At 45.7% G+C, this 27423-nt stretch overlaps 1 protein-coding gene across 1 annotated transcript in view; it reads left to right on the top strand.

Annotated features, from left to right (window-relative positions):
- The window catches only part of BCO2 (beta-carotene oxygenase 2), a 611133-nt gene that overhangs the window by 546564 nt on the left and 37146 nt on the right, over positions 1-27423 (top strand). The window contains exon 9 of the mRNA XM_078683947.1: positions 2654-2791. Within this exon, the coding sequence (XP_078540073.1) occupies positions 2654-2791 (138 nt within the window). The remainder of the gene's footprint in view (positions 1-2653; positions 2792-27423) is intronic.

Genomic DNA, 27423 nt, shown 5'->3' with positions numbered 1-27423 from the left:
CCTGGACATTCGCCTGCTGGCTACATGGGTGTCGCTCCATAAGTTCACAAACCAATATTGCCTGTACAGTCAAGTTTGCCAGGAGGGCCATTTTGCCCACTGTGTCATGTAGGACTTTCTGGTTTGAGTTCATCCACAGACTCACCTACAAATAGGTATTGCTTTAGTATCTATTTAGAAGGTGGGGAATCTGTGGCTAGAAGTCTCTATTAGAAGAAGAAGTTACTTACCTTTGGAAACGTTCTTTCTGGTAGAAACTATCTAGCCACAGATTCCTAACTGATTCTCCACGTTCTGTGGTTGGACTCTATCCATTAATAAGATCCCAGGTCTAAGATGATAAGTTCCCAGAGGTGCTGTTGGCGTGGGGGGGCAATAATACAAGAGATAGAAGACTTAGGAGAGGGACCGTCACAGGCTCCTACTACAACGGGGGAGGGAGAAACCCACAATGAAATGGGTGACCATAACCAGAACATTGAAATAACAATTACAGAATAAGGTATGACTGAGTTGGGGTTAGGATATTACCTGGTGATACCGGTTAAGTTAGGGAGTTTTTTTTTAAAGAGTTCTCCAGTTCATTAAAGACGGTATATATGATTCAAGACTGGTGCCACTCAGGATAGTAAGCAGAAATTGACAAACAGCTCATAGTAGTTATCTCATCGTGAACCAATGGATTTATGTGATGATGCAATGCATAATTGATGTAGCATGTATACTGTTTGTTAAAATGGTCAATAAAGAAATAAAAAAAATAAAAAAAAGATCACAGGTCTACACTCTAGATCTGCACATTGGTCACACTAGTTTGCTTGTAGGGCTCTGCATCTAGGGCCGTGGGCACTGTGGAAAGCAAGTGACCTCAGCAAACGAGAGAGGCACCTGTATATACTCCAGATGTCTTGTAAGGGCTTTAACAAAGTTAGCGTGGAGTCGCACGGCCCGACTACCGGCACACAGAGGTATGCTGAAAAGTTTCAGACTCAGTTAGCACCCATTAGTTTGCGGACATTAGTTCGCATACCATTACTATGCAAGCGTTACAACGCATGCGATGTAAAAATGCGTAGCCTTTAGTATGCAAGTTGTTTAATCGCATGCTTTGTTACAATGCATGCGTAGTCGGTGAGGGGGAGTCCACTTTCAGGAAGGGCGAACGTCCTTTACAACGGAACTTTTACAACGAAGTACCGTTACGACGCAGGTTTAACAACGAAAGTCATTATAACAACTTTCGCTGGAGGGCGCTTTAGGATAGGTAATAGTTTAATTTACTATCCAACACCTTCCCTACTAGCCACGGGGACTGGAGTTGGAATAGTAAATTAAACTATTCACTATCCAGCGCCCCCCAACGCAAGTCGTTGTAACGACTTGCGTTGTAAAACCTGCGTCGTAACGGTACGCGTTGTAAAAGCACGCGTTGTACCGTCATACATCCTCAGGAAGAGGGTCTGCCGCTGCTTTTCCGCTGGCTGTTACTTTGGAGCAGATTTACAAGCCCCTTGCACCACTTTTGCGTCATTTCTAACATGGGAAAAGTGACGCAAAAGTGGCGCAAGGGGCTTGTAAACCTGCCCCTTTATTTCAAGGGTGCAGCAAGGTCAGTACCAACACCTCGGGCCAGCTCTCTTAGTTAAAGTGACTTCAACAAGCAAAAAAAGTGATGTATTGAAGGTTTTTATTAATTTCAGCCACCAGTAATTATCCAGGCCACATTCTAATACACAGATGTGTATTTAGGTCGAGCCTGGGCAGCGCTGCACTGCTCTGCAAGGCATGCTGTTTTGAGGTGTAGAATAGAAGCTCTGCCCATCTTTTCAATTGGCTCCTGTTACTGTCTGTTCGAAATCGTCACTTTTCATTCGTGAATAGGCTTAGTAGTCCCTACTTGGAACCACCTTGTTTTCATTTGTAACCTTCCATAAGGACTCGACTTTTTACCTGTGTTAGTACACGTTCTGCTTCATGTAGTCGTGAGCACTATTTTCTTTAATGATCTTCCCCTATTACACCCACGACGTCACAGCACCCTGCTCGCTTTATATTGTTATTAGTAATGTATTGATTTAATTTACAGCGCGTTCCACTTTAACTATAACGGCCACGCATATTTATTTATTTAATTAATGGCGCGGTCCGCTTTCACTTTAGTGGCTGCGCTTATTTATTTAATTTACAGCGCTGTTCACTTCACTTTAGCGGCCGCACTTATTTATTTATTTAATTTACAGCGTGGCCCGCTTTCACTTTAGTGGCTGCACTACAGAACCTTTGTTAATTTATTTCATTTTGGGTGAAAGTGCCCCATGAAGCGTTATCTTCTTTAGACGCTGCTCGCTGTAACCTGAACATGGCGAGCAGAATCTAAAGAAAGGGGGGAAGGCACCATTAAAGTGGTCTCGCCTTTGCGAGAGTTTGAGCTATTGGCATTAGAAATGACAATGCCTTTTACATATGAGCTGCTTTGAAAAACACATAAATAAAAGGCATTGTCATTTCCAAAGCCAATAGCTTAAACTCTTCCAAATGCAAGACCTATTGCATTAAAAATGCTTGGTTTAGGTTGTCTGAGGCATTTAGAACTTAGGAATGGATATGAAGTAGGATGATACACCATGTCTCTCAATCTTTATGTGTTTTTCAGACTTATAACATGCTGGTGAAAAGCTTTCCTCGAAGGTTTGTCCTGCCCCTGGCCGTGGATGTGACTGCTCCAGCAGGAACCGATCTCAACCCCTTGTCCTACTCTACAGCGAAGGCTGTGAAGAAAGATGATGGCACGGTAAGAGTGTACCTTCCTGCTTATGCATTTCACTGAAAATGTTCAATTAAATATTTCTAATGCATTCTGTATTGACAGCACTTCCGGAACAGTGACACGTGACTTACCTACGGGCAACTTAAGTTGGGAGATTCCTCGGGAATGCAATTGATGTGACAGACAGAAATGCTAGTCACCATCACAGTACATCTCATGGGATAAATGAAACAAGCATTGGCATAGCCAATAGGTCTTGCTTTTGGGACCTTATAAGTATTTAGTTATGCAGCACAATATCCTTGGTGCAACAACATTAACTGTTGCATGGTTAAACACTTATAAGGCCCCAAAGGCGAGACATATTGGCTATGCCAATGCTTTTTTTTTTTAAAGGACAAGCAGTGCTATCAGGCTCCGGCTGCCACTTAGAGTTAGAGAGAGAGAGGTGTGTAGACAGAGAGAGAGGTGTGTAGAGAGAGGTGTGTATAGAGAGGTGGGCAGAGAGAGGGGCAGAGAGAGGGTTAGAGAGAGGGGTAGAGAGAGGGGGGTAGAGAGAGAGAGGTAGGGAGAGGGGGGTAGAGAGAGAGCGATAGAGAGAGAGCGGTAGAGAGAGAGCAGTAGAGAGAGGTAGATCGGTAGAGAGAGGTAGACATGGACTGCAGGAGAATTCATTTCCTCGGGTGCTGGGAGCCGGTGAGGATTGGCGAGTTTTAGCCAAATAGCCTTACATTTAAAGGGCCCCATAACTAACCTTAATGTGCCGATTTGATATAGCTGGAGGCGATTCTTCGAAAAAAACCTCATACGCTACCAGATACATACTAAATCCACAGTGAAGCTTGTGACGCTTCCATATACATACTAATCTATAATGAAGTTTAACACGCTTCCAGATACATACTATTGCCACAGTAAAGCTTGTCACGCTTCCAAAAACATACTATTGCTGTAATAAAGCTCATCACGCTTCCAGATGCATACTATTATTATAATGAAGCTCATCATGCTTCCAGATGCGTACTATTTCCACAATGAAGCTTGTCACGCTTCTAAATACATACTATTGCTATGATGAAGCTCATCACGCTTCCAGGTGCATACTGTTTCTACAGTGAAGCTCATCACGCTTCCGGATACATACTAAATCCACAGTGAAGCTCATCACGCTTCCAAATACATACTATTCCCTCAGTGAAGCTCATCACGCTTCCAGATGATACTATTTCCACAGTGGAGACAGAAGTAAATTAATCACTTTGCGAGACCAAAGAAGAATGAACTAAAAGAATAGGCTGCAGGATCCTCCGCTGGCACAAGTGACCACTTTAAACTGCGGAGATCCGAGAGCCCCAGCGCAGTCTTGGAATCTAGAAGTAATCCAAGGTTTGGCACTGACTTAGAAGGCTGTGGACAAGAATGCACTGCTTAGGGCCAGAGACTGGGTTTCTCGTCGGAAGATTCTATGGTGGCAAGCAGTACCTCAGTTGAATTATGTTGATCGTTAAAAAAAATAATTGGAAAGTCACCACCTTATCGAAAAGATAGATACAAGAGCTTCGTGACATGACGGATGAAACTGTGGCATGTTCTCTCGGACTGAGAGAACTTTATGACTCACTGATAGGCACTTTGAGAAACTTGCTTCACTTAAAGCATCAGTGTATCCGCTCAGCGTGGGAGATGCTGTGCAAGTCTCCAGCCTGGGCAGTTCACTATTAAGTAATGACCTTGTGCTGATAGCAAGACAAAGAAACCTCCCTCATAGCATACAACGATAATTCATAGTTTTAGCTTGAGGTTTGGCAAATCCAGGCAACTGCAAGACAGATTTTAAGAGTCACTAATAAAATCAATACTGCGATTTTGGCGTGGCCAACCGCTGATCCTACATTGAGTCTTAGAACTTTTGTCTGCCTTGTGGGCAGAACACCGCTTTAGCTCGAGGAAAAGTGGTAGGAATAAACACAATGACTACAATGTTTAAATCCCGCTCACGGTGCCACTACTGATGATGCTCTCAACCAAGGAGACCGGGAGCGGCTTAAATGTCATCCAGCCAAACCTGATGAACCTCAAGTCGCCCTCGCTTCACACCTTAAAGGTTACAGTTGATGCTAACAGTCGAGGCAAGGTATTTATAAAGGTTGACAGGTCGGTTAAGGGCTAGTTCGTTAAGTGGCAGCTGAGGTTAAGCACGGTACTAGGTACGGTCTAAGCTAAATGAAGGTCCGGTGCCATGAGCGTAACGAATAAACCAATGACACTGGACAGCAGACCTCCGCAGGGTATGAACTATCCAGCCCACCCTCCACCTTGCACTCACATTATCAATTACAACAGGCTGGTTGGTGATCACATCATAAGACTCCATGGTGCTTCCTCAGGCAGTAGATGCTGGCTGGGCACAGCAGCGCATGCGCACATTGTCCAGGAAACGTGGATTGCGACGATCAGCGCATGCTCGAAGAAACTGCTTCAACTGGAGCTTCACGGTCTGACAGAGGGAGAGTTTAACGAGTATGCGTAGTGACGTCACATGATCTTTCCTGCTGGTTCGAGTGTAAACGGTGTCTACTATTAAATGGCGGAGACCCTTAGAGTTAGTCTGGGGCACAACTAGACTCAAACTTTCCAGGTCGTGGGGGCTAGCACCTTGAACTGTATGGGAGAAGCCATCTTCAGAGCAAGAGTAAAAATAACTTGAGACATCTAATTTCACTGTTGTGGTATGTTGAATCATAACAGAGGATTTGGCATTGGCCGCGCGGCCATTAAAGTGACGCGGCCACAAAAATGAAAGTAATCTCATTAATGAGCAGGAGCGGGACGCTCTCTGTGGTGGGAGAGAGGTGGCGCAAGGCTTAATGAGCCATGACAAAAACCCACATGGCGGCTGCGCGCGTGACCGCAAGCTTGAGGCCAGCAAAAGCCTCTGGGAGCACTTTGAAAACCCCCTTACTAAATGTCTCACAGAGCAGCGCATGCGCTGGCTCATGCGAGACCTAAAAAAAAAAAACAGAGGCTGTGAAACTTTCCATCCAGCTAGGGCCTACATTAGACAAGCTGAAGTTAAATAACTCGCAGACCCTGATTTGCATAACCAGTAATTGCAGACTTTCTGTTCACATATAGCAATTTACACACAAAAAAGTCTGCCAGATTTCTGCTAGCATTATCGAAGGTGGGTGGAGAGAGAAGTTGCTGTTCCCTACGGGTGGTAGGATTTCCACTGTGGTGACCACCCACAAAATTATTACTTTTTGGGTATTCACAAATATTTGCAGTGCTTTTACCTAAACGTTTTGCACTTTTCAGTCTATAGAGGAGGGAGTGTGCTAAAGTGCTCTAAACAATCCTAGTTTTCATGTAATTGTTTTTTAAAACTGGAGAATATTTTGCATATGAAGGATAAAAAACACATACATTTGCAGTGGTATGTGCGTTTTTGTGACTCAAAAGATGAGTTAATGTACACATAACGTAGGCATTACATATGATTCAACAATTTATTTTAATTTGAAATATATTACTGGAGATCAGTAGGTACATCTAAGTAAATTAGGAGCACATTTAACATGTGGCTAAAGGGTTTGCCAGTTCTTTCAAGAGTTGGGCCTCTGGCTACATTTAGAAATCCCCGTCTGCCCGATTCAGTAGATGCACTGAAACCAGAGCCGAATGACATGACGGTTTTATTTTTGTTTTTGCTCACACAGCATTCATTTTTATGTCTCGACTACACAGCGCATGCACTGTGCTGCGAGGTGTTTTGTTTACAATTCAGTGGACTTGCAATCCACCCACAGCATACCATTAGCTGTTTTTGTTGTCATTCTTATTTAACATCTTTCGATTGCTGAGCTCCAGAGCGCTTCCTGTCATTTCTTATGTTAGTTCCTACCTGTAGCATGGACCAAATACATGTCATCTTTGTTCTTCTTCGTCTTTTTGCAAAGCACTATTTTTTAAAATTAAGTGTTTTTTATATTATAAGCGTGTCAGTATTATTACTGGATGTGCAGTTTGCTTCCCTGCTTTAAATACAGGCACACAACTTCTTATTTATATTGCTTTCTTTTATATCCTCATATTGTTTATGTATGTTACCCAGCCTAGCTTTCTCCTAGCTGCTCAGCCAGAGTGAGAGATGGTATTGGAGTGTTGGTGTGGTTGTGATGAATAGAATGCCTGGGTGCCTGTGTGGATGAGTGGTGACAGTTGGAGATGGGCTGAGCAGCAGCGAGGCAGCTCCTGGTGGGGCTGGAGTAAGGGCTGGCAACTGGAGTAAAGTTTGATGTTACCTGGAACTTGGAACTAATGAAGAAGTCTTAAAAATTCTACCTGGCTACCTGTGTCAACTTGTGTAAGAACACAACACTTTCCCCTTAACTGCTGTCTCTATTGACACTTTAGTAACTTACACCGAAAACTGTACTACTCTTGGCCACACTACTCTTTGCTGCTTCACTCCAAGCTGCTCCACTATATTCTATGACACTTCACTCCTTTCTACTCTACGCCACTCCACTCCACACCACTCACTCTACGCCTCTCCACTCTAAGTCACGCAACACAAAGCCACTCAACTCAAAGCCACTCAACGCAACGACACTCTACAGAACTCTACGCCAATTCCCTGTACTCAATACCACTCTACTCTGTGCGGTTATACTCTACTCTAACACACTAACATCTACTCTGTGCCACTTCACGTCGCTCTATTCTTCACCACTCCATGCCACTTCACCACCCCACTGTACACTTCTCTACTTTACGCCTCTCTGCTCAACATCACTCTAGTCTATACCACTCCGCTCTATGCTATTACACTCCATGCTATGCCACTCTGTATCACTCCACTCTACACTACCCTACTCTACGCCACTCCACTCAATGCCACTTCCACTCCACTCCACTCAATGCCACTTCACTCTACGCTACTTTACTCTAATTCACTGTACTTTATGCCAATCTTGCCCACCGAATGTCTCTCTACACCTCTCTACTCCACGCCACTCAACACTATGCCACTGCACTCAACTCTACTCTATGCCACTCGACTGCACGCCACTCTACTCCATCCTATTCTGTGCCACTGTATGCCACCCGACTCTACACCACTCTAGTCTGCACCACCCCACTCTGTGCCACCACACTTCACTCCACTCTATGGCACTCTAATATTTGTCACTCTACTCTAAGCCACTCCACTCTACGCCACTCTACACCACTGCACACCTTTCTAGTCCACGCCATTCTACTTCACTCAACGCCACTTTATGTCACTCTACTTTACGCCAGCCCACTCTTTCATTCCACTCTATACAATCTACTCCATGCCACTCAACTCTATGCCAATCTATGCCATGCAACTCTGTGCCACACAACTAAACTCTATGCCAATCTACTCCACGCAACTCTACGCCACTCCACATAATTCCACCCTATGCCACTCCACTCTATTCCACTCTATTCTATTCCACTCTAGTCTACACCACTCTACTCTACATCTCTAATCTGCGACACTCTACTCCATTCTACTCAACCCCACTCTACTTTATACCACTCTACTCTTTGCCGCTCCACTTTACGCCACTCTACTCTAAGACACTGTACTCTACTCCACTCTGCGCACTCTACTGTACACCACTCCACTTATTCTACGCCATTCTACAATATGCCACTCCACTCTACGCTACTCTACTCCATGCTTCTCTACATCACTCCAGTCTACGCTGGTCTACCCCACTCTCCTCTATGCCACTCTCATTTATGCCACTCTCCTCAATGCCACTCTACTCTTTGTCCACCCCTAACTTTTAGCCAGGCGCGGCCAGTACAGGTAAGAGTGGTGGGGTGGGGGTCAACATACAACAGGATAGGAAAAATACAATAAATAGTACCACTTACCTTTAGCACGCCTGGGGATGCAGCAATCGCGAGGTAAGTGGTTTTATTTATTTATTTTATTTTCCCTATCCCGTAGTATATCAACTTTCTCCCTGCCCCCATCCCTCCTCACGGCTCTTACCTGTACCGGCCGCGCCTGCTTTTAGCCTTCTAACACAACAGCCACGCTGTTGTACAACAAACGACCCTGTAATGCGGGGGGGGGGGTTTCATCTTGGTTTTGGAAGCTAGTTTGTTTTCTGTGCCCATGGCTGATCCATCACTGCTGGTCACCTTGACCTCAATAGGGCAGCACAACTGCCACTGTCACCTGCTGGTCCAGTGGTGAACGGACCTCTAGGACAAAAATGTATGACAGGGCTGCTGTTTAGGTCGACTTCTTCCATTTTTTAATTAGCCTGTAAAACATGTGCACTCATGCTACTTGGGGTTAGTACGTAGTATTACTTTATTAGCATGTATTTGCATGAAAGGTTCCTGAGTTGTTAGAGCCTGTAACTCACTTACTCGTCTGAGTGAAGTGATGGCAATTAAAAATGCCACCTTCCATGTTAGAAATTGCAATTCACATGAGTGGAGTTTGTAATTTGAATAGCAAAACAAGCAGTTGGCAAATATACATGAGGTAAGAGAGTTATCAATGGTAACTCTTAAACAAGTGTTTCAATGCAATTATAAAGGTAAAAGTAGCAACAAAGTGCCCAATGAGGCAAATACGTCTTGCGTTTACCAAACCGCTAAGGTGGGAAACAAAAGAAAAGAGATAGGTGAGAGAGAGAGGGGTTGTGGCAGTGAACAATAAAGCCATATGTAAGCCAAACAAAGTAGAATGGCAAGTATCAATTGACAGATGGGGTATCAGTTGTTTTCTTGGTAGATGCTACACAGTCCAGATGATCTTGGATTTTATTGGAAGACACCACAGGCCGAGATACAGGGATATTGGGCAGGCAAAATTGAGTGAGCACCCCTGATATATCCAGCCTTTCCCACCAGGCATTACTCGAACCATTGCCTAGTTATTTCCAGGATGATAAGATAGTTTTATGGGCCAGAGTAAACATTAGGTCCGGGCGCAGACATTTATCTTCTCTGAATGCCTTTTGTGGGGGCTAAAGGGGCAAAAATGGAGAACTAGAAGTTCCTAGCAGGTTTAGTGTGAAAGATGTCAATAACGTCATGCATGTTAGTCCAGAATGTACAAAGTGAGGGGCATTCATATAGCATATGGCGTAGGTCAGCATTTTCAGAGTTACAACTCGAGCAGTTGCTGTTTTCCATAAGACCCAGGGAGGCCAAATGGTGTGGGTTCCAGAAGGTTCTGTGCAGGATATGCAATTTAGTTTGGGCAAGATTGGGTGTTATCATCTTATGAAATGGGCCTGTCTACAATCTTCCCCAGTTGAAGACGGCGGGTCGGTGTCCTTCTTCAGTCCAATCTGAACTTCACCTCTGATGGGCAGGGTGGCACAGTGCGGTGGTGAGGGGTCTTGGTTTAGAATATATTTTGGAAGCAACATGATCACCTTTCTTAATCACTGTGAGGAGCTTAGGCAGGGAGGCATCTTTAAATGGGATAGATAGCTTTGTGCTTGGCATTGGCTGCTTTTGTTTAAGAAAATCATAAAAGTCGATGGGGCTGATATCATATTTTTGTTTGATGTCGGAGAATGAGAGGGATTGTTGTTTAGAGCCAATGTCACCGACAGCATAGATGCCCTCTGCTCACCAATGGTCTCCTATGGAAAGGTTTGATTTGATTTGAATGTTCTTATTATGCCAAATTAAAGCCCCTAGGGAGTGCCTAAATTTCACCTCAGAGAAGCTGGAGTCCAGATGTAAGAGGACATCCTAGTATGATTCAAAATAGGTTTGTTAATGATATAGTGATCCTTAGATATAGTTTAAATAGATGGCAGGGCTAGATGAGTGACTTTTCAAGGGATAGCCATGGGGGTATAAATTCTAGAGCATTATCAAATCATGTTGCGTCCTGGGCTGGCAAGCAGACAATTTGGTATTTCTTCAGGTCAGCTAGGTTGGCACCTCCTAGAATTTTAGCCAAACTGACTTTTTTCAGGGAGTTGTGGAGTTTTTTAGAGTTTCAAACAAATTTGTTGAGTCCAATAACCCAATCAACCCAGTTAACCCAATATTAATATATAGTCTTCAGTTTTGGTCATAATTTCAGGTATGACTATATCGTCGTGATTGGTCACTATCAAAATGTCGTCAGCATAGGCTGCCATTTTGAAATATTAGCTATCTACGCTTAGACCGATCAAATTACTGCTCTTGTTGAGGGATAAAAAAAGTGGTTTTATTGCTAGGTGGAATAAGGATGGGGAAACTGGACATCCTTGTCTGGTGTCTTGTTTAAGTGAAAACTAGTCGGATAGGACCCACATTGGTTCTTATTTTGGCACAGGGGTTTAAATAGAGGGCCATAGTCATCTTTATAAAGGGCTCACCCAGATTGAAGCATGACATAGCAGTTTTCAGGAATGGCCATGCAACTTTATCAAATGCTATTTCAGCATCGAGGTCGATCCCTGCCACAGGGGAGGTTTTGGTCTTGGTTAATTGAAGGATGTGCCCCAGTAGTATAATATTGTCATAGGAAAGTCTCGCTTTGAGAAAGTCAGCTTGATAAGGGCTGACCAGAGAGGCCATTTAGCTAGGATTTTGTCGTATAATTTGCAGTTTAAGTTGATGAGCAATATCATCCTGTAGTTTTTAGGGTAAGTATGGTCCTTTGTTTCCTTGGGGATGAGTGCTATTATTGCTTCAGCTGTAGTACCCCGGATACATCCAGACTCTGCATTGTTGTAAAATAGATCAAGAAGGGGTAAGCATAATTCCTCTGTGAATAGTTTGTAGAAGTGGGCAATGAGTCTGTCCGGACCGGGAGCTTTCCACACTTTGAGGGATTTGATAGCTGTTTGGAGTTCTGATTCAGTGATAACCTGGTGTAGACGCAGTTGGCATTGGGCATCTAGTTTAAGCAAGTTGAGTTTATTTAAATATGCTAATCAGTGGAGTTAACATTGACTCTTTCATCATAGATTTTCATAGAAGTCTAAACAAACTCAAGAGGTTTTGTGAGGGTCTAGGTGGAGTTGCTCATCCTTACCTCTGACGGGTCATTTGGATGCAATTTTGTTTGTATTTTATGTAATGAGCTAAGTCTTTCTGGACTGTGATACCAGCACTTAATTTTATTCATTTGAATTTAGTTACCAATTGAATAGCCCTGGTACACAGAATTTTGTTATATTCATACTTTTTTCGATTTAGTGTCTCCAATAAGAGAGTACCCTGCACAGCGTGATGCCTAATTTCTAATCGTTTGATTTCATTTTTGAGGTATTTCATCTGTATGCTTGAAGATTTGTTGATATAGGCGTTCATTTTAATTATCACACCCCTAATAGTGGCTTTAAAGGCATTCTAAAATGTTGGGGGATAGTCGCCTGGGCATTTGTCTTGAAAGATTTTTTTTAGGCTAAACAGATTGTCTCTATATGGGTAGGATCTTGTAATATGTTGGGTATGAGTCTCCAGGATTTGTCAGTGGGGGTAGAGGTAGACCAGTCCAGTGATACCGACATGGCAGAGTGAGCTGAGATCCATCTGGATTCAATGGTAGAGTCAAAGATTGTTCTGGCCAGGTTGCTGTAAATCAAAATGTAGTCAATTCTGGAGAATGATTGGTGGGGGGAAGAGTAAAAAGTGTAATCCCTGGTGCCTGGGTGTTGAAGACTCCAGGAGTCAGATAGGGAATATTTAGAGCAAATTTTGTGGAGTAATTTAGATTCTTGTAGTAAGAGTGTGTCACATTTACATTTGTATGTGTATTCAAGAATTTTCCTCCTCTTGACGGATGATTCATCGCTTTCATGTTTCGTGAGACCGATCGTAAGGAGTCTGTTGAGTCTGTCATCAACACTAGGAATATAAGGTCTATTGAGTGGATAAAAGCAGTCAGGCCCATCACACTACATTGTATAGAGGAGCTCCCTGTTGGATGTGTGTCATGCAGTAGAGACAAATCGAGTCTTACATTGTGAACAAATGTTATCAAACATGAATCAAGTTCTACATAAAAGAGGGTGCAACCAGAAAGGGGGGGGGAGTAAAGAAACAATTATAGTAGTCCTGCAAGATGGTGATCTGGTGACTCTCTCAGGTCATGAATTTGGGTGTTTGTATGAAGTATCGGAATAATTCAACACGTTGGTAATGCAGGGGTTTTCAGGTGATCGGTCTTGGTGGACCAGTGGTGGCAGAGTGTTCACTTTGGCATGTGTGGATACGATGAGCTCTCTCAAGTTCGAAATGTTTGCCAAAGGAGATTTTTTTGTGGTGAGGAAGCCAGTCTTCCAGGAAGGCGATGCATGACCCATATTTTTCTTCGCTGCCTTCAAGGAAACCAAAGAATCTGATGTTAACCCTCCTTTTTCTGTCCTCAAGTTCAGCAATGTCAGTTCAGACGGAGGCAGATAGTTTGTGCAATGAGCTGAGGTATGTGGAAAGAGATTTATTTACAAGGTCGCTGATGCCTTGTCTGCTACAGATAGTCTGTCAGTGATTTGTTTTATATCAGATCTCATTCCATACACATCTTGTTGCATAATGTCCATGTTGATTTTCATTGTCTAAGCCAGCTGTAGAACATTCAACAGTTTTTTGAGAATGGTATCTATTGTTTCTTTCAGTTCGGTTTTGCCTTTAATGGGGATTCTGAGGCAGGAGGTTCTGGTTTGGTCTCTTTCATGATGACTTGGAACCTTTTTCCACCATTCTGTTACTAAGGATTCACCACACTGGGGAGCAGGCTGCCTTGAAGAAAAAGGGCCCAGCGTTAATTTGGGGTTTTAAGCTGTAAACAGGGTCTGTTTACACAGGATTGTTAAGCTGGTTGGTACAAAGTTGTCCGACAGTGACAAAGGGTGGAAGGTAGGTTCTGCGATCCCCTTCAGTGGCTATGTGGTGCTAGGGAGGGAACTCGAGGAGTTGTGGAACCCCAATGTTAGGTAGTGTAGTTAGTGCCAAGATAGCAAGGGCACTCATTCGAACAACTATGTAATATCACAGGCCAGGACTTTGGTTTACCAGACCTTAGGGACTGGTAAACCAGTAACACTGTTAAGTAGGAACAGCTGAGGGGTTATTCCAAGATGGTATGAGAAGCACCTCCCCTGAAACAGCCATGCACAATAGGAAGTGTGGCCCCTCAGTTCAGATTCCCCTGCAATGGACTTGGGAAGGGAAGATCGTTTTGCCCAGAAAAGCGAGGCGTGGCCTGTTGGGCCGAGTATGTGAGAGCAGGTAATTGAATAGGAGGCCTGTGTCAGGGGTCCATGTGGAAGTGTCTAAGAGAGAGTATTGTTGTAAGATCTGGCTGGTTATGGCTGCCAAATACACTGCACACAAAGGAAAATGTCACTCATTCTTTTTAGAAGCGGGGGTAGGTATTCAGCACTGATTCGCCCAAGAAGACGGGGCAAGGCATGCTAGGTCAGGTATGTGAAGGCAGGAGAATGAATATGAGCCCTGCATCAGGGAGCCATGCAGGAATGTCCAGAAGAAAGTATCGCTGTTTGAATAGGCCGGTTAAGGCTATAAAAAAAAATCACATCACACGGAGAACAAAATGCCACTCATGCCATTTAGGAGCGGGGGAAGTGTAAGATTCAGCCCCACATCATAGATTTGTTCAAGTGTTCGCTATGATCCATCCAGATCGGTACTTAAGGCCTTGCTGCATTACAGGGCCTGGACTGGTTGTGGAGCAGGCCATAAACAGGCCTTGTTGGCGGCACGTCTCCTAGGTCTCTCCACAGTGATTTGTGGGCAAGGGGCAGCCAGGAGCTTCTCAATCCATTCCCTAGTAGTTATGGAGTCTCTCCTCTGTGTTCATAGCTGTGTCAGTGCATTAGACTCACAGAAGGGCCGAGATTGTGGTACCGACGAGATGGAGCTCTAGCTCAAGTGGCCATTTCCCTTCGCGTCAGGCCACGCCCTCCGCTAATTTATTTATTTTTATTTATTTATTTTTACCATTTGTTAAGCGCACTGTTACCGGGCGGTGTCCTGGCGCTGAAACGATACATTTTCTCCGAGAGGCAAAGGAATCACTAGAGGTTAAAAAGCCATGTTTTAATATTTTTCCTGAAGGTCATAAGGTCATTACTTTGTTTTAGGGAGAGGGGCATTTCATTCCAAATGGTGGATGCTCCATGGAAGAAACTGCGTCCTCCCCATCGGGCTTTCCTAATACGGTTAGTCATAACCAGGCTTTTATTAGCAGATCTTAGTTGTCGTCCTGGTTTGTACAGTTGGAGGTGTTCTTGAAGGAATGATGGACCAATTCCATTTACTGCCTTGAATACTATACAGAGAGCTTTAAACATAATACGTTTCCGTATTGGAAGCCAGTGTAGGTTTTTTAGTTCCTGAGTGACCGATGCAAACTTAGGTAGACCCATAATCAGTCGGGCAGCAGCGTTTTGGAGTGTTTGCATTTTGTTCAAGACTCCCTGCTGGGCTTTCAAATACATGCTATTGCAGTAGTCAAGGCGGGACAGCACGAGTGCTGTCACCACCGTTTTCCTGCTGTCACTGGAAAGAAAAGGAAGAATTTTCCTAATAGTTTTTATTATCCAGTGAATGGAAAATGATAAGGCATTAGCTTGTGGTTTGAAAGAGAGTTGGGTGTCAATAATCACCCCCAGGTTTTTTACTGTAGTGGCTGGGATAGGTGGAGCTCCCATTTCATGAGGCCACCAATTAGGGGTCCAGAGATTGGTCACATTACCAAACAGAAGAACCTCTGTTTTTGAGGAGTTCAATTTGAGGCAGTTCCTGGCCATCCATGAACTTACTGCAGTCATGCAGTCCTGGAATCTAGCCGCAGTTCCTTCCTCTCGCCCCGGGAGCAGAGATACCACAATTTGAGTATCATCTGCATAAGATGTTAATTCGAAGCCAAAAGAACGAATCACCGGGGCGAGGGAGGTGACATAAACATTAAATAGAGTAGGACTCAGGGAGGAGCCCTGAGGAACCCCTCCTGGGAGGGAAAAAGGGCTAGATTCAAAATCTCCCATGGCCACCACCTGGATCCTGTCTGATAGAAAGGATTTCAGCATGGTCAGTGCGACTCCTCGGATTCCGCAGCCCTCAAGACGGTCCAACAGAATGTTATGGTGGACCGTATCGAAGGCCGCGGACAGGTCCAGGAGCACCAGGACCGCCCGTCCTCCAGCATCCAATGCTTTCCTGATTTCCTCAGTGGACTTAATGAGGGCGGTCTCGGTACTATGACCTTACCTAAACCCGTGTTGAGCAGAGTCAAAACAACCAGAGGATCGGAGGAAGTCACAAAGCTGTGCATTCATGACCCTTTCAATAAGCTTAGCCGGTAGTGGAAGTCTAGATATAGGTTGATAGCTACTAGGGTCAGAGATGTCTAAGTTAGATTTTTTAAGCAGAGGAGCTATTGAGACTTGTTTCCAGCATAGTGGATATACTCCCTCTTTGAACATTATATTGAATAAATCTGCTAACAAGGCGGATATAGGGGCGACTGCCAATTGAGCTACTGAGACTGGGCAGGGATCCCGGGGGGAGCCGGATTTGGTTCTCAGTAGTAACTTTTTTACTACTTCCACTGTTACTGGCCGAAACTCCCCAAGTTCCAAATTTTGTGGTTTTATTTGCATGGTCTTATGTGATCCCTCGGTAAGAGTGAGTCCCACATGGGGTTCAAGGGCTGTGAAGATTTGCTCCACTTTATTTAAGAAGAATTTGGCGAGAGTCTCGCAGAGCTCCAGACTGGGAGGGATAGTGACTGAATTTGGAGTGGACAGAGTGGACACCGTCTGAAAAAGTTCTTTGGAGGAGTTCTTAGCTCCCTCGATTCTGGCCGAGAAATATACACTTTTTGCTTTTTTTATCATTTCTTTATATATCTTTTGGCTTGTTTTGAGTTTTTGTTTATCTGCCTGTGAATATTCCGTGCGCCATTGGCGTTCAAGTTTTTTACAAGACACCTTGTAGTCTCTTAATTCCAGGGTGAACCAAGGGGCAGATGGGATTGTGCGTGTTGGGCGAGATAGTTTGGGCTTGACTAGAGACTTGATTAATAAGCTATTTCAACCTGCAAGACAGCAATATGTGCAATGTAAATGGACACAATCCAAAAAAAGTGAGGTCTTGTGATGCACTTCAGCCCCAAGGAAGCGATAATCTGTTTATATATTTATTTATTTATTTATTTCGCATACTTTTAGAGCGCAGACCTGTCACCCAGAGGGCATCCTGGCGCTTTGATCAGAGAGCCCACCGCACAAGACCAGAGCAGACGCGCAGCCATTACTTGGGAAAGAGATGAGTTTTTAAGGCTTTCCTGAATGGAAGATAGTCCTTGCAGCTCCTGAGAGTGAGTGGGAGAGAATTCCACAATTTAGCTGCCGCCACTCTAAATGAGCGGCCGCCCATCCTCGCTCTTTGAAACCTAGGCACCACCAGAAGGTGAGCCGATGACGACCGCAGAAGCCGTGGGGCAGAATACCATGCAAACATGTTTTGTAGTGGAATGGGGCCTAAGAGGTGAACCGCTCTAAATACCAAACAGGCCGCTTTGAATTGGACCCGTAGTTCTACCGGGAGCCAGTGCAGGTCACGAAGCGCAAGAGTAGAAGAGCTGGATCTGGGTCGTGAAAGGGCCAGTTTAGCAGCCATATTCTGCACCCTCTGCAGTTTCCCAATCAGATTTTTTGGGGCCCCCAAAAGGAGGCCATTGCAGTAATCCAGCCGACTTAAAATAGTCCCACGGACTACCTCCGGCCTGGATCGAGCAGGAAGCAGAGGCAAAACTCTGCGGAGCATACGGAGCAGCATCATACATGTTCCCGTGGTTTTATTAACATGTAGGTCAAGTTGTAAGTTAGGGCCGAACATGACCCCTAAATTACGGGCTGACTCCGATGCCGACACCGGTTCGGAAAAAGTGCTGGGCCAGAAGTCGGTAGGTAAAGCCCGCGGGATCCGGTCAGTGGAGCAGTGGAGCACCTCCGTCTTCGAGCTATTAAATTGCAAAGAATTTGCTTGAAGCCAATCCGCTGTAGCTGCCATGCAGCGATGGAAGGTGTTCAGCGAGATTGCATTGCTTCCTTCCAAGGAAAACACCAGCTGAGTGTCATCGGCATAATTAAATGCCGAGACCCCAAAAGATTTTATTAGCTGGACAAGCGGACGGAGGTACAGGTTAAACAATAGCGGGCTGATGGCCGAGCCCTGTGGCACCCCCTGTCCGATTTTCCTTGGCTCCGAGCTAAAAGGCGGAAGTGACACCAGCTGTTGCCTGCCCTCGAGGTATGACATCAGCCAGTCTCTGGCCCCCTCGCAAATCCCGCACTCTTCCAGCCTCTGAACCAGGGTCCGATGGCAGACCGTGTCGAACGCGGCTGACATGTCGAGCAGCACCAAAAAGGCTGCCCGACCACTGTCGACACGCGAACGCAGGTTATCCAACACGGTCACAAGTGCGGTCTCCGTCCCGTGACCAGGTCGGAAGCCAAACTGGGCCTCATCGAACCACCCAATATGTTCCAGGTAGCCGGAGAGAGAGCGAGTTACCCATTTCTCCAAGATCTTGATTGGAAAGGGAAGCAAGGAGATCGGCCTGTAGTTGGAAAGGACAGCTGGATCCAGGGTTGGCTTTTTTAGCAGAGGCGACACCACTGCTAGTTTCCAGCAGCCCGGGACAGAAGCCGATTCCAGAGATTGGCGACAGATTGAAAACAGAGGCGGGAACAGTTCTTCCTGAAAAGTTTTCCAAAATTTGGGGGGCAGTGGATCGAGCGGAGATCCAGATGACACCGAACAAGCCGTTTTACAAAATTCTTCAAAGGACGGGAGAGGGAAGGAGTCCAACCGCGGTGGTTTGGGTGAGATGATCAAATCGCCCGCCCCAAAGGCCGCAGCGGCCGGCTGGGGTCGACTGGGTGAACAACCCGGAGCTCCCACGCCGGCTGGCTGGGGTCGACTGGGCTGCCCCACCGGAGCTCCCACACCGACTGGCTGGGGTCGACTGGGTAAGCTGCCCGGAGCTCCCAGATCGGCGACACTTGTGCTCCAATGGGGTCGACTGGGCTGCTCCACCGGAGCTCCCTCGCCAACTGGCTGGGGTCGACTGGGTGAGCTGCCCGGAGCTCCCAGATCGGCGACACTAGTGCTCCATTGGGGTCGACTGGGCTGCTCCACCGGAGCTCCCTCGCCAACTGGCTGGGGTCGACTGGGTGAGCTGGCCGGAGCTCCCAAATCAGAGACACTAGTGCCTCTCTGGGGTCGACTGGGCTGCTCCACCGGAGCTTCCACGCCAACTGGCTGGGGTCGACTGGGTGAGTTACCCGGAGCTCCCAGATCAGAGACAACAGTGCTTGTCAGGGGTCGACTGGGCTGCTCGCCCGGAGCTCCCATATCCGTCGGTTGGGGTCGACTGGGTGAGCTGGCCGGAGCTCCCCGAACAGAGACAGCAGTGCTTGTCTGGGGTCGACTGGACTGCTCGCCCGGAGCTCCCATAGCCGTCGGTTGGGGTCGACTGGGTGAGCCGCTCAGAGCGCCCAGATCCAGAACCCCGATGACCCTCTATATAATTAAATACGTTGATAAATAGATTTAGGTATGGACATTAGTTGCTTGAGTCCTTAAGCGCCCTGATCTAAATCCCCACCTACTCCCTCAGCCGTCCTTCTCTTACTCAAGAAACACCTGCCTTCAATGTTCTACATTCCCCACCGTACTGAAGAAAGACTTTAATACAGCTTGTACCTGGTTGTGGTGAAATCATTCTCCACCGCTTTGGAGAAGGCCCTGAAAAACTATAAGCCAGTGTGAAATGAGCTACAGTTTCCACTTCTATGGTTAGGATTATCTTGTAATACTTTAAACATACAATTTATCAGAATTATTAAATCAATACGCAAGTAATTACTTGCGTAGGCCTTATTGCTTCCATACTGTTTTTTTGTAGCATAGCACATAACAGACATTACTATTTTCAGAATTGATGATATTCAACTCATCAACCTCAGAAGAATGAAAGATTGAATTAATCCACCGGGAGTACATAAATTGGGTCACAAATTGCAAATCTCTTTATAAACCGGACAGCGTACAGTTTGTACATACAGATATGAAAACATGTTTTCTTAATATATAGGTCCTGAAATCCATAATATCGCATTCATACTCCAGCAGGTTCTCTCTTAAAGTGGTATGTAGAGATTAGATTACACATTGGTGAATTTGTGTGCTCAAATCAAATCAAATTTTATTCATGATCGGTTACTTAAAATCATTACATGATCAAATGTAAACAATATAATACAGAGCCTAACATACTATTAATTATACCATAAAATATGTTATCTTAAAAAGATTTATAGAGGTATCGTATACCCTGAGGTGTCTTGGTATTAAACTCACTCGAACACAACTGGAAAGAGACCCTTAATTATTAAATAGCCACGTTTTGAGCTCCTTCCTAAAGGAAGTCAGAGAGAGCAAGGCTCATATATGAGGGGGGAGGCTATTCCAAAGCTTGGTAGTCCCTGTATTGAAACTACTACCTCTCCCAGTTTGTCTTTCTGAATTTGGGGATCCCCATTTTCCTGGCCCCAAAGGAGCGCAGGAGTCTGCTGGGTTCGCACCAATTGAATACATGCAAGAGAAACTCTGACCCAGTGTTGGGCAAGGCCTTGTGGGCGGTACATAGGGCCTTTGAATTTGATATGGCTTTTAACTGGAAGCCAGTGTAGTTTATAGATTTCTTGAGAGACAGATTGGAATTTGAGAATCCTTAATAGCAGCATAGTATGCTGTGTATTTAGATGTTGTTCCTACATATTAACATATAGTTCATTGCAGTAGCCAATTTTTAATAGAACTAAGCATTTGATGACTGTCTTTTTGGCATTAGCTGGAATAAAAGGGAGAATTTTTTCGAATATGCTAAGTGTGAAAAAGGAGGAGAAGACAATAGCATTAATGCGGGTTCCAAAGATCAGCTTGTTATTGATTTGAACTACTAGGTTCTTGGTCTTGGTTCAGGAACGGAAAGAGGATCTTATTCCCCTGGCCACCAGGAAGGGGACCCCTGAAAGATATACCAGAGTGTTGTTATTAAAAATGATTAGGACCTGACTGAAGGTCAGGTTTAGAAAGGATCAGGCAGATAGATTCTGGATAAAATTTAGGGAAGCAGTACTTAAAGGCCAGACAATGATTTTGTTAGGTTCTTGTTGCAGAGGATTTTGGAGCTAGAGTTAAATCCATCCCTGTCACTATTGAAGAACTCAAATGGACTTCTAAGAAGTAAATGAGGGTGCTACCAAGTATTTTGTAATAAAGGAAGATTCTGCTCTGTATGGACCACCCCCTGAAAAAGAAATATAACTTATAATTAGGGGAATGCATACTTCAGCGGCGATGGGCCCCGATGAAATATCAATTACTGTTTAAAACAATATGGCTCGCTTTCAAATAAAATTCTCCACTTTTTAGGTCGAGCTGGCGTTGGAGCGCGAAGCGCTCCCACCAGCGAGTTCTATAGTCGCCGTGTTCACAGGCAAGGGAGTCTAGAGCTGTGCACGAGCCGCTACTGGCCTGTGCACGAGCCGACTCAGCTCTGTGGACGCGCACGTCTCCGGAAGACGTGCTGCGCCCGAGCCGCCTCCCGCTTGTTCTTTCAGCAAATATTCTCGGAGCCGTAGGGCAAAGTTACCGAACAGCACAACAGGTAGGCTTTTTACATGTATGAAGACAGTATGATAGGCCTCGTACACACACCTCCCCTTCCAGTGCCATACTAAATCAATCTAGCAGTGTACCCTAGGTATTGTTGGGTACAGAGTATTTGAGATCTTGCTGTTGGCTATGGGCTATTAACGATGAAAGTATTCTCAAGCTTTGTCTGCGCAATTACATATTTTGTGATGATCATCGTGATTTCCTGTTTGGGTTTTTCGGATCCAAGAGAGGTGTTAACAGTCGATAAAGTTGATGTTTATAAAACTGTAATAAAGCGTCCTGTCTCTTTTTTGTGTTAAGCTTTTTTTTGTTTTCTACACGTAGTATATATATATATATCTATATATATATAGTCCAGGGCAGACAACCAAAGGAAGAAAATAATTTTGCGAAAGGCGTGTATTGTATTGTAGCTGAATGTATATAGTGCTTCTTACCAATCCAATCCAATCCAAAAATTCTTTATTTCTGCCATATAGACCATAAAAGATACAATATAAAACACAAAAACAGATTTAAAATACATTATTAAGAAAATACATTATATAAAATTCTCTTCTCATCCAGCGAGGAGTAAGGAGTGTCATAACAGTACCACGGTTCAAAGGGCTTTTTTCTTTCTGGTTAGCCATACTGCCATTAAAAATTTGGATATAGCGAACACAATGTAACCCAAAGTGCTGGTTTTCATTACTCTGAATGCCTGAGTGTACTTTCTAAACCCCAGGTTTCTACAGAGCGGCGCTATCCAATATTTTCTAGGTCTTTGATAGGCGGGGCATACAAACATGATGTGGAGGTCATCTTCCTCATAGATGTTACAACATGGACACATTTTGTCACCCCCCTTGGTCCATTTGTGGGTAAATGTTTTAGTGGGGAGTGTGCCTAGCCTCCATTGTACAAACAATTTCCTCGCCAGGATAGGGAAAATAAAATCCATATAAGATTCAAATGCATAAGAATTTTTGGATTCCAGGAATCGCGCAGTAAGGGTGCCGCTATTTTGAGCATTCATCAGAAGTGAGAGGCTCCTGTCTTTATAGATTTTGGTCAAGGCTTTACGTGAGATCCTCTGGCAACCTCGCACGGGATCCTCCCATAGCTCCGATAGGTTCATAGTGAGCAATTCATTTTTTACAAAAGCAAGCCAGGGGATTTTGCTATTGCGGTTCAGGCTCATGACATTGATAAGGTCCTGTCTATAATGGTGCAGTTCGTTTGTGGACCAAAGCCTGTGCCAGAACTTCACTGGCCTTGACACGAGCTCCTCCGCAATAGGGGGAAGACCCATGTCTAGTCTCAATGGCAAGAGTGGCGTGCCGCGTGGGAGAACTAGTAGGCGCCTTAAGAAGCTGTTTTCCACTCTTGCCAAATCCTTACCTGCTTTGTGCCCCCATAGCTCGCTGCCATACATGGCCGCTGCCTTGGCTTGCGTCCTGTAGGTTTCAAGAGCCGGACTTATGGGCTTGAAGGTGGAGGTGTTGGCCACCTTCAGAATTGCACCCGAGAGCTGGGACAATTTAACCCTTGATCTTGCTATCTGACGGTCCCATGACAGATTTTCCTGGAATGTTACCCCCAGATATATGAAGGTAGAAACCCTCTCAAGGCTAACCGTACCCAGCATGGGATTTGGCCTGGCTTTGCTTGGAGGATTGAAGATCATGAACTTGGACTTCTCTATGTTCAGCTCCAGACCATGCTGCCGACAGAAGAGACCAAATCCATCCAGGATCCTCTGGATCCCCATAGGGGATTTGGAAAGCAGGAGGGTATCATCGGCAAACATGATTGCCGGAACCCTCCTGCCTGCCAAATGTGGGGCGTCATTGTCCTTAACGTTTTCTAGATGTGATTTAACGTTATTAATGAAAAGACAGAACAGGGTCGGTGCCAGGACACATCCCTGCCTCACCCCTCGACGGACAGGGAACCTGGACGAGAGGTTGCCATCCCTCCCGCACCTGACCTGCGCATAGTTGTTCTCGTGCAGCCTGGTTATAATATTGAGTAGCTGGGGGGGTACTCCTAACTTTTCCATGACCTCCCAGAGTTTCCTACGCGGAACTAGGTCAAAGGCTGACCTCAGATCCACGAAGACCATGTACAGCCTTCCCCCCTCTAACCTCACCGTCTTCCAATAAAGGAGGACGAGGCGGAAAATCTGGTCCATGGTCGACGTGTTTTTTCTAAAGCCAGCCTGCAGGGGGCTCATGATATCATTGTCCTCCACCCAGTCAAGCAGATGGTTCAGGATAAGGCGCGCAAAAAGCTTTTGGGGAACATCTATAAGGCTAATCGGCCTGTAATTGGCCGGAAGCAGGGGAGACCCTTTCTTGTATATCGGGACAATCTCTGCCCCCAACCAAGAACAGGGGACCGCCATACCTCCTAAGATAGCGTTAAAAAGAATAAGGAGGTACGGACCCCAAATGTCAGGGTGATGTCTAAAGAGATCCCCCGGTAGCTTATCCAACCCCGGCGCCTTTCCCAGCGCTAGGCGCTCCAATGCAGTCACCACCTCACCTAGGGAAAATTCCAGGGCCATATCCGGGGTACAGGGGGGCTCAGCGGCCACTCCATCAGGCCATAGAATAGTATCTTGGTAAAGTGCCCCAAAATGGGCCTCCCAGACAGAGGGGGCGATGTTAGGTTCTACTGCGGATTTGAGTTCCCCCGTCCCGTTGTTTACCAGGGCCCAAAATTTCCTAGAGTCTTTAGCTTTTAGGGCTTCAGACAGATCATGCCAGTGGTTCCAATCCCACTCTGCCCTAGCATTGGCCATTGCTGCTTTATACTCCCTCCTGAGATCTGATCTGCAACCTTAACCTTATCAGTGCCCTCCTTGATGGTAGCAATTAGTTCGGACTTAATTTTCCTACAAGAGGTGGTGTACCAGGTAGGGGTACGAGTCTTTTTCCTTCGTGATTGTACCACCGGATGGAAGACCTCTGCAAGGTCCCTCACTAGTTCCTGATGGATACTAGCTAGTCTCTCATTATAATCAAGGGGTCTCGGTTGGTTAATGAGAGCATCCACTTCCCTGAACCTGGGGAGTGCTAGGCCATATAACTTATTTATAGTGTCTTCTGTGTCAAGCAGCTTTCCCCATTTAACACGACGCCTATTTGTGGAGAGAAGCATGTCCCCATGGTCGTCTCCATAAGCGGTGGTGGGGGGCAGCCCAGCTAGGGGGGCTGGATGCTGGATCTCCAGTTGAAGGGCATTATGGTCACTGTCTGTCCTTGGCATCACCCTGAAGTCGTGAGGTTTGGGCCACATAGTGATGTCTATTAATATGTAGTCCAGCCTTGACTCATGGTCCCTTCTATTGAAGGTACACAATGAGGGAGTATCACAAGGGGTACGCCCATTGCATGCCCTCAATGCGATGTTCAAGGTAAGGGACGTAAGTTGTACTGCCAGCGGAGACCAAGCTTTAGGGTGAGGTGAGGACGAAGGTGGAACGCCCCAATGGTCGTCCTCGGCGGAGAGAGCACCCTCTTTTAGTCCTTCTAGGGGCTCAAAGTGGCAGTTAAAGTCCCCTCCCATCACTATCTTATGGTCACCTGACAGTTGACCTAGGAAGGAAGACAATTCATCTAGGGTGGGGGATTCATTGGGTGCGGCAACTGGACGCGAGTAAACATTAACAATGGCCCATGAAGTTCTGGCAGGCCATCTAAGCAGCACACACTGGATGTCCTGCGAAAAGGTATCCAACCTTTCCGCCTGACACCCAATGTGGCTCGCTACCCAAATTGCCAGGCCTCCCGAGGGCCTCCCCCTCCCGTTCCACTTTGCTGGGATTTCGAAAATTTCAAACCCCCTTCTAGTCTGTGGTTCCCTCGCCCATGTCTCCTGAAAAAGGAAGATGTTGCTACCTTCTATCAGGAGATCCCAATCTGGTGTGCCTGCCTTGTTTGTGATCCCTGCCACATTCCAGGAGAGAATTCTCAGCCCTGGACCTTGCAGTGGTGGACCTGACCCACAAGAGAGAGATGGTACAATAACAGAGGGGGGGTCAAGATCTCGCGGGCCAGTTGTAATAGCCAGGTTAGTAGGCGTTGCAGCCACCTCCGCTAGTTGCGAATAGTGGGCAATCCGGGTATTGGGTGGTAAATCTACTTGACCCGAGACACTTCCAAGGGTAGCCCTTCCCTCTTTAGCATGGTCCTGCGCCCTATTATCAATTGCAGGAACAGCTCTCACTACCCCCCTATCTGGGACCCCATAAACAGATTTATCAGGAGACTGTAGAATGTCACCCTTTTGTGGTCAATCCACCTGGTCTAGACAGGAAAAATCTATTCTGATGGATAAAATTACCATAAGCAGGAGATACATTGTGCTTGGGCCTGTAACGTGAGCCATCCACTGCAAAGCCCACTCTAGTCCAACCCAGTTCCCTCCCCACCTCTGAATTACAAACATTTGGATAGAAGTGTGAGAGAGACACTAATTCAATGGTGGACTTATCAGGCCTTACAAGCCAATTACAGATGTATTGGGCAATCTGTGGGCTTTTAAAGCTAATAATGATACAATCCCCCGCCCTATTCTTAGGAGTAAATCCAATCCATGGAATCCTTCTGACCATCAACACATCTCCTTTAAGGTTCGGGGGGAGGGGCCTGTTGGTGTTAAGCCAACTAATTACCTTGTTGCGTAGTGAGACCTGCGGCTCCCTTGCATCACCAGTAAGTTCAGTGCTTCTTACCTCTGAGGAAGTGCACTAGAAGAGGGGTAAGCACACTTACAGAGTGCAGTTTCAGAGTGCAGTTTCAGAGTGCAGATTGAGAGTGCAGATTGTGAGTGCAGATTGTGAGTGCAGATTGTGAGTGCAGATTGTGAGTGCAGATTGTGAGTGCAGATTGAGAGTGCAGATTGTGAGTGCAGATTGTGAGTGCAGAGTGCAGATTCAGAGTGCAGATTGTGAGTGCAGATTGTGAGTGCAGAGTGCAGATTCAGAGTGCAGATTGTGAGTGCAGATTGTGAGTGCAGAGTGTGAGTGCAGAGTGTGAGTGCAGATTCAGAGTGCAGATTGTGAGTGCAGATTGTGAGTGCAGAGTGCAGATACAGAGTGCAGATTGTGAGTGCAGATTGTGAGTGCAGATTCAGAGTGCAGATTGTGAGTGCAGGTTGTGAGTGCAGATTGTGAGTGCAGATTGTGAGTGCAGAGTGCAGATTCAGAGTGCAGATTGTGAGTGCAGAGTGTGAGTGCAGAGTGTGAGTGCAGATTCAGAGTGCAGATTGTGAGTGCAGATTGTGAGTGCAGAGTGCAGATTCAGAGTGCAGATTGTGAGTGCAGATTGTGAGTGCAGATTCAGAGTGCAGATTGTGAGTGCAGATTGTGAGTGCAGATTGTGAGTGCAGATTGTGAGTGCAGAGTGCAGATTCAGAGTGCAGATTGTGAGTGCAGATTCAGAGTGCAGATTCAGAGTGCAGATTCAGAGTGCAGATTGTGAGTGCAGATTGTGAGTGCAGATTCAGAGTGCAGATTCAGAGTGCAGATTCAGAGAGCAGATTGTGAGTGCAGATTGTGAGTGCAGATTGTGAGTGCAGAGTGCAGATTCAGAGTGCAGATTGTGAGAGCAGATTCAGAGTGCAGATTGTGAGTGCAGAGTGCAGATTCAGAGTGCAGATTGTGAGTGCAGATTGTGAGTGCAGATTGTGAGTGCAGAGTGTGAGTGCAGAGTGTGAGTGCAGATTCAGAGTGCAGATTGTGAGTGCAGATTGTGAGTGCAGATTGTGAGTGCAGAGTGCAGATTCAGAGTGCAGATTCAGAGTGCAGATTCAGAGTGCAGATTGTGAGTGCAGATTGTAGAGTGCAGAGTGCAGAGTGCAGATTGTGAGTGCAGATTGTGAGTGCAGAGTGTGAGTGCAGAGTTTGAGTGCAGAGTGTGAGTGCAGAGTGTGAG

This window comes from Lissotriton helveticus, chromosome 3_1 (assembly GCF_964261635.1).
Source record: "Lissotriton helveticus chromosome 3_1, aLisHel1.1, whole genome shotgun sequence".
Lineage (NCBI taxonomy): Eukaryota > Metazoa > Chordata > Amphibia > Caudata > Salamandridae > Lissotriton > Lissotriton helveticus.
This window is presented reverse-complemented; position numbering and strand designations above follow the sequence as displayed.